Source organism: Girardinichthys multiradiatus, chromosome 1 (assembly GCF_021462225.1).
Source record: "Girardinichthys multiradiatus isolate DD_20200921_A chromosome 1, DD_fGirMul_XY1, whole genome shotgun sequence".
NCBI classification, from domain to species: domain Eukaryota; kingdom Metazoa; phylum Chordata; class Actinopteri; order Cyprinodontiformes; family Goodeidae; genus Girardinichthys; species Girardinichthys multiradiatus.
Window position 1 is genome coordinate 23675487 of NC_061794.1, and position 8073 is coordinate 23683559.

Sequence of the window (8073 nt, forward strand, 5' to 3'; positions counted from 1 at the left end):
TCAATTGGCAAAAAATCTTAAAATGATCAAAATAAAACTGAACTATGTTGTTTGGATTGAAAAGATACATTTTTCAATTTTTTTATTTTTTCAGTCTAAGGGTTTTTGCTTTGTTTTTTTTTTCCAATCAACATTTTAACTTCTACAAGGTGTTAAAATTATTAAAAATCTGGATTTTTATTTAATGAAAAAGGATTTCGAAAAGGTAAGCCCAATATTGTTTTCAAAGTACTTGTTTTTATATGTATATCTTGCTATCAACTTTTTAATCAATGTATTGAAGCAAATGTGTTTTTGCACAATTTGAACACAGATTAAATTGAAAAAATGATGCAATAATGTGATTAACTAATTGGTTAATGCACAGCCAGCCTAATGCATAAGTGAACTATGCTGCTTTGGGCCCTCCAAATTTGTCATGTTTTAAAAAACTTAAAACGTCTTCAAAATGTAAAGTTTACATTGATCATTTAGAAGAACTGACAAATGTACACCTTTAATCATACGGTGCAAAATATTCATAGTTTACTTTGGTCTGTGCTAGAGTTGCATTTCATGGACAGTTTAACAAATGAATAAATATAAATAATTGGTACGTAATTAAAACATTGTTCTCTGGACATCAGATAAGAAAAATAAGCTTGTCTGCATAAGTTATTTACTAAATAATGTGAATAATAATTAGGGTCCGAGTCAAACTCTGCTCACGGTCCTGTATAATCTTGGCCCGGCTCTATGTAAAGGAACATGGTTTCTGTTGGATTTGGTCCTCATTTTAGTTTTATCGGATTATGTAAAGTAGCTGTTTGATAACCTGTTAGCAGGAGCAGTTCTGCTCTATGTGACTCCACCTTTACACTTGAGCCTGAAGGCATCTGTGGCATGTTCCACGGCCGTGGAGGTGCCAGCGAGGAAGCCATACAAGCCTATATTAGGAGAGGACGCACCTTCCGATCGGAGCCGGTAACACCGGTACATGCCGATCTGTATTGGAGAAGTCTGGAGGCGTCTGGGGTCCAGACTGAAACATCTGTTAGCAGCTTGAGACAGAGGCGTGGCTGCGTGACAGTCCGTGTTTATGTTAAACCGCAGCGGTCTCTTCACGGCAACCTGCTTGATCTATCGTGGGCTCTGAACGGTACGTTATTCCATCTGGATCGGTGTTTTACCGGTGTTTGGCGCAAAGCGTGTTTAAAGGCGTGTTTACAAGCGTTTGGAGGAGGTGTCATTTGTTTTTACATATAGCTGTTGGCTATTTTCCCCTTCGTATCTTCAAGCTAGCATTAGCCGCTGCTAGCTAGCTGCTTGCTAGCCGGGAGTGGGGGGAATCTTTGTTTTGTTTATTCCTCTCCAAAGCTCTCCGTCAGCAGCTTCTTCAGCTAACTTACACCAGTTTCAGTGTTAAAACTTTGGCCTATTATAGGCCGAGCACCGCCGTTTTATTGTAAATTACAAGCTACTGCCACGTATTTGTACGGCGCTGTGCTGCAACAGTAAATATGGGTCATATTTTTCTAACAGCTAAGTTCACTGAAAGAGCAGCTGCCATTAGAAACGACATACTTACTTGGATAGTTCTGTACTCAAGAAAGCTTAAACTAAAATAACTGGTGGGATTTTTATGTAATTTTTGTTTTCCCACTTATAGATACCAAGTGATAGATTTCTAATACCTGGGCATTGACTTCTCTGTTTTGTCTCTGTTGAAGAAACAAGATTTGATCCGAATGTAAAACACCTCCCCAGGGATTATTAAAAAGTACACCTGCTCTCAGTTCTATGGTTTTCACTAGAGATGCACCGATCCGGCTTTTCCTGGCCAATACCAGCTTCTGATTTTCTGTCAGTTCTGCTGATTACAACCTGTTTGTTTTAAGGACATAAAGAAAAATATGTTTGTTTGTTTTTGACAGAGTCTATGGTTTTTAGTCCACCATATTCAACACTTTTCAATCATATCAGATGCCAGATAATATTTCTGATATTTATTTTGTTCACTCACCATGCTGGTGGTTGATGTGTTTATAGATTAAAATTGCGAGAGTTGTTAGTTTTGATGCTTTTAATGTGTAAAAATAATAAATCAGATTTTTCTTTATTTGACCTGTGGATCATGGATTAGAGCTGATCAAGGGAAATTTGTCTCAGTCCAACCTGTGGTCGATCGGGGTGTCCAAAGTCGGTGCCCTGCATGTTTTAGATGTCTCCCTGCTTTAACACACCTGATTCAGGTGATCGCAGTTCAGCAATAGCCTGTTAATCAGCCATCAGTGAAAATCAGGTGTGCTGAAGCAGGGAAACATCTAACACATGCAGGACCCCGAACATCGAGGACCAACTTTGGACATCCCTGGATTAAAGCATCTCCAGTTTTAATGTATGAATGATCTGGTCTAGTAAGGTTATAAAATGATTAAAATCTGTCCTGAAGTCTTGAATCTGCCATGTCATTAATTATTAAACAAAGAAAAACACAAAGTTTGTGAAAAACTAACTACACGCAAAAACCTAGGATACATACATTAGAACTGGGAGTATTATATTAATGGGAGTGTACTTTCTTTTATATCAAGACTGTAACGAAGGACCAAACGAGCCCATTAAGAAAAACACAATAGTAAAAGAGAAACGATAATTTTTTAAAATCAGTTTTCTAAAAAATACGTTCAATTCCCAGATCTAAAAGCAAATACAACATATAAAGTGAGTGCAGAAGGCCACGTAAACTACCTGTAATTTTACTGTAAGGTTCGAGCTTGTGTTGCAGTTATACCTTCAGGAGTAGTGTTATGTATAGTATCTCACAAAAGTGGGTACACCCCTTACACGTTTGTAAATATTTTATTATATCTTTTCTTGAAATAACGCTGAAGATATGACACTTTTATACAATGTAAAGTAGTCAGTGTGGAGCTTGTATAACAGTTGCTGTCTCCTCAAAATAGCTCAACGCACAGCCATTAATGTGTTAACCGCTGGCAATAGAAATGAGTACACCCCAGGTGAAAATGTCTAAATTGTGCCAGTTGGTAATTTTCCCTTCCCAGTGTGTTGTGTGACTCACTAGTGTTACAAGGTCTCAGGTGTGTTAAATGTGGTGCGATTGCTCTCACCTTCTCTCATACTGGTCGTGGCCTAGAGCTCTCCGAGGATCTGAATAGAAGATCTGTAAGAAGATTCCAAACACCCTGAAACTGAGCTGCAGCACGGTGGTCAAGACCATACATCGGTTTGACACGACAAGTTCCTCCTAGAACAGGCCTCGCCATGGTCGACACAAGAAGTTGAGTGCATGTGCTCAGCGTCGTATCCAGAGATCGTCTTTTAATAATAGACGTATGAGTGCTTCTACCATTGCTGCAGAGGTTGAAGTTGTAGGGGTCAGCCTGTCAGTGCTCAGACCATACAACGCACATTGTATCACATTGGTCTACATGGCTGTCGTGGGGCTGCATGAGTGCTGCCAGCTGTGGGGAGCTACATTTCACTGAGGGAACCCTGAATGCCAACATGTACTGTGACACACTGAAGCACTGATTCATTAATGGCTGTGTGTTGAGTTATGAGCGGGGCCCATTTATACAAAATACTGAACAATGTGAGCGCTTTGTTAACTTCATTACTGATGTTTTTTCCTAAACATTGCATGATGTCATGATGTTTAACAGCGTGTAACTCCAGCATGTAAAAATGTTCTTTCAGTGTGTCGTAGTGTCACCCCTGCCTGGGTGCAATGGTCCTCTGTTACACATGAGCTCTACTATGTGGTACATCATGCAGAGCATTCAGAGTAAATACTCCTTGTCCGAGCGGCTCATCCGCACCATCGCAGCCATCCGTTCCTTTCCACACGACAACGTGGAGGATCTGATTCGTAAGGTATGTTTGCTCGCCATGCTTGGAGTAAAAAAAAAAAAATATTGTTCCAGTTGCAGTCAGCGATTCTTCTTCTCCCGTCCTTTATAGGGCGCTGATGTGAACCGGATGCATGGGACACTCAAACCACTGCACTGTGCCTGTATGGTAGCTGATGCTGACTGCGTGGAGCTGCTGTTGGAGAAGGGTGCAGAGGTGTGTTTATTTCCACCTCATACCACTGAGTTTTAGATAAATATTCAACTTTCCAAATTAAGATAAGTCAAAGAGAGCTGAATGTGTTTGTGCCTGTTAATCTAAAGCAGTGTTGTACAATCATTGTTTTTTTTTTTTACTCATAAGGGTTTTTCTTTTATTTATTATTTACAAAATAGCAATAAAACTGTATTTTATTTCCTGTTAATTTTACATGGGCATTAGTTTTTTGTGTATTTATTATTATTTGTGTGGATCAGGCCTATCCTGGCCGATACCGATTTCTTTGAGGCTGGAGTTTCCGATTTCAAATTTTTTTCCTTTCTTTATTTTGTTTTTCTGCACCAAGGGATTAAACACATAAAAAATAAAGTATTTTTGAGTCTAACAGAAAATGATTAGTTAGTTTAACCACATTTATGCATCAAAGCATATTTTCTTATTTTTTACACTCAAATGTATCAAAGAACACACTATTGGTTTATAGACCATAAATAGTGGGAGTTCTTAGTTTGATGCATTTAATGAATAGAAAAAAATCAGAGTTTTCAGTTTCTGACCTGGAGATCATTGATCATAGCCAATGAAGTTAAAATTGGCTGTTTCCCATCTGTTGTTGATTTGGTGCATCTGTACTGTACATATAACAGAGATGAGCTGTTATCTGGACAGTAAATATCTAATCAGTTTTGCAGCATTAGATTTTATTTGTTGGTTGGGAACAGACAAACATTTTTCCTTCTTTTTAACAGGAACTTTATGATTGTGAGGAACACAAGATTCAGATTAAAGCGAGACATTCAAATCAAACCTGCCTTCCCAAAAACTGCAGCTTTTTGTTAGGATCATGTCTTTTTTTTTATTAATACAGTTTATTAATACAATATCTAAAACTGACCCCACTTATTAAACTGTACAGACAATCCTTTCTGAATCTACATTTTGTCATTCATGATGCTCCAAAAAGTTAAAATCATTTCTAGTTTGGATTCAGAACGTTTTTATTTTCCTCTGTATATCTGCGCTCAGATAATTTCATTCCTCTGTTAGGTGAATGCTCTGGATGGTTATAACCGCACAGCGCTTCACTACGCCGCAGAGAAGGATGAGAGCTGCGTGGAGCTGCTGTTGGAGTACGGAGCCCAGCCAGACGCGCTGGATGGCAACAAAGACACGCCACTCCATTGGGCCGCCTTCAAAGACAACCCGGAGTGCGTGAGGGCCCTGCTGGAGAGCAGCGCTTGCCCCAATGCCCGGGACTACAACAATGACACACCTTTGAGCTGGGCAGCAATGAAGGGCAACCTGGAGAGTGTCAAAGTTCTATTAGACTACGGAGCCCAGGTCCATGTGACCAACCTGAAGGGTCAGACCCCTATATCGCGGCTGGTGGCCCTGCTGGCCCGAGGCTTGGGCACCGAACAGGAGGAAGAGTGCTTGGAGCTGCTATGCCGAGCAGCGGGGCGCTTTGAGATCCGACGGGCTGACGGCACTCTTCCAAAGGAGCTGAGCAAAGACCCCCAGCTGCTGGCGAGGCTGACAAACATGGTGGCTCAGGCTCCGACGCTGCGCTCTCTGGCACGCTGTGCCGTAAGGCAGAGTCTGGGCATGCAGTTCCTCCCTACTGCTGTCAAAGAGCTTCCTCTACCTGAAATGGTTAAAGACTATCTACTACTGAGAGACTGATGACGGTGGCATCGAAGGATTCTCAGACCTCCCTGGCTGATGATTAGACAGCTCGTCACACTGCATTTATTGGCAAGTTGATACAGATGTATGTCTTTGTTATTGTCTTGTAGTTACACAACATCTGGCTGAGGAGTGATTCAAGTGCATACTGCTATGTTTAATCAGCGTTATGTGAATGGACAAGGCAGGACTTGCACGTTTTCAACTTAAACAGCTGTTGGTCAAAACTAAAAGTTAAGTTTTGCTCGACTTCATATGGGGAAAAAACAGGATTAAACAAGTTATTTAATAATTTAGCTACTTTAGATATGTCCTCACAAAAACTATTCATTAGAATATTTTAGTATGCTCATTATAACTCAGTTTTGCTCAGTTAGGTTTATGGGTAAAATTATGTTGGACTCCGACAGAAAATGGCTCGTTTAGAAATAATAAAAAATGTACAGTGATATGCTTTTATATGGTGGGAATAATGATGGCTGATGTCCTAATTATGGAGGTTGTCCAGTAATTTTTGTGAGATGGTACATGTACAGTACCTGGGAAAAGTATTCATAACCCTTGAACTTTTCCACATTTTGCCACGTTGAGACCACAACCTTCAATGTTTTTTTTTTTTTTTTTTTTAGACCCACAAAAGTAATGAATATGTGTGGAGAGAAAGTAATTGATGCTTCTAAGTATTGACCCTCTTGAATCAATACTATGAAGAACTACCTTTCACTGCAGTTACAGCTGCAGGTCTTTGTCCATTCTTCTTTACAAGTGCTGGTTTGTGCAGCAACAGTTTTGTTTTCATTTTAGGGATATTAATGGCAGTTTGAGGCTAGATCATCTTAGGTTTACCAGGACCTTTCATCTTACCCAAATCAGATAAAAATGATGTGAGTGATTTGTGCTGTTAATGCTGGTTTGTGCCACTGTAATTCTGAAAATATTAGGGTGTAAAAGGAAAAACAAGACTTTTGTTTGAGACCACCAGGGGGGGCTGTGACTTTATACTTAAACATCTTTTTAAAACTATGGCAGCGCAGACAACAAAAATGAAAAAAATGACTTCACTTATTTAACTTCCATCAGGTGCACTTGTCCCTGCTGAAGAAGGCCATCCCCAACAGCATGATGCTGCCACCACCGTGTTGCACTGTTTGGATGGTATAATTAGGTGCAGGGTTAGTTTCCCACTACACATAGTAATTTTACTAATTAGGTGACTCCCGAAGGCAGGTGGTTGCACTGAAATTTGTTTAGTGGCACCATAGTAACGTGGGCTTAATAAAAAAAAAAAAAAAAATAAATGCATATCACAATTTTCCGATTGTATCGCCCACTTCACAATTATCCAGTTCTTTACTTTGGTCTGTCACAGAAAGTCCCAATGAAATGCATTGAAACATGTGGTTTGTAATGTGTCAGAACATGGAAAAATTCAAGGGCGATAAAGTTTTTGCCAGGCACTGTGTTAAAATAATTTGTATGATAGCTTTGGGGCGTAAGAGAATAGCATTAAACACACATATACACGCCTATTTTAAGCAGGAAAGATTGTGCCAGATGGGAACAATTGTATTTATGTAGAAGCAGCAGAGTGGGGTGATTATTAGTATTGGTTTCACTTAAATGTGCCAGGTAGTCTTCTGAATATGTTCAAAGCTAACAAAAGTAGCATCATCACGCCTGCTGTGATATGTGAGTCACTGTTTGGGTTTCATTTTTGTGGGTGTTTTTTTTTTTTTCGTTTTTATTAACCAATGGAGGTTTAAACTTGCAAAACTTTCTGTTGTTACGGGTGCTCACTGGTTCCAAAACTAAAGTCACTTTGTTTTAAATTCAGTGTTTAAGTGTTAAAACCAAGGAGTGGCTTGGTAAGTAAGTTTTGTCTTTTGTAAAGCCACAAAATGTGTGTTGGAGTTCTACAATCTGACCGTTGCTTATCCTGATTTTGTTTGCCTGTTCTGTAAATGCATTTAAATCAACCTTGAGAACATGACTTGTATATGCCTGCAAAGGTGCTTCTTTTCTTTGTCAATATAATGCAAGTAAATGCCTTTATTTGCTTGTCCACTGTTTTTTCTTACTGGTTTTAAACACAAATGATTTAGTCCTAATTGTGATTTATTTACCTTAGCTCACATTCACAACCCATACACCACACCAGCTTTACTGTTAACTCAAACTCTGACTATTGGATGCTGCATGTTCAGCAGCAACTTCTTAAGCATGAATTTTCTCATAAATGTAATCCACAACTTTGTTTTTAAACATATCTTCTGTAAATTCAGTTAGTAATTTACTTGTGTTTTAGGTTGCTTT

The 8073-nt window shown here is 39.2% G+C and overlaps 1 protein-coding gene across 1 annotated transcript; it reads left to right on the forward strand.

Annotated features, from left to right (window-relative positions):
- The first annotated feature begins 869 nt into the window (after positions 1–869).
- asb8 (ankyrin repeat and SOCS box containing 8) lies at positions 870–7820 on the forward strand. The gene is made up of 4 exons (XM_047379599.1): positions 870–1138; positions 3703–3879; positions 3967–4071; positions 5122–7820. Exons 2-4 carry the CDS (start codon positions 3751–3753, stop codon positions 5755–5757), a joined length of 870 nt encoding a protein of 289 aa, XP_047235555.1. The 5' UTR covers positions 870–1138; positions 3703–3750; the 3' UTR covers positions 5758–7820.
- The last annotated feature ends 253 nt before the right edge of the window (positions 7821–8073 follow it).

Coding starts and splice junctions, on each gene's coding strand:
- asb8 (XM_047379599.1), top strand. CDS start 3,751: ATGAGCTCTACTATGTGGTACATCATGCAGAGCATTCAGAGTAAATAC. Junction 3,880..3,966: donor TGGAGGATCTGATTCGTAAG/GTATGTTTGCTC, acceptor CGTCCTTTATAG/GGCGCTGATGTGAACCGGAT. Junction 4,072..5,121: donor TGTTGGAGAAGGGTGCAGAG/GTGTGTTTATTT, acceptor TTCCTCTGTTAG/GTGAATGCTCTGGATGGTTA.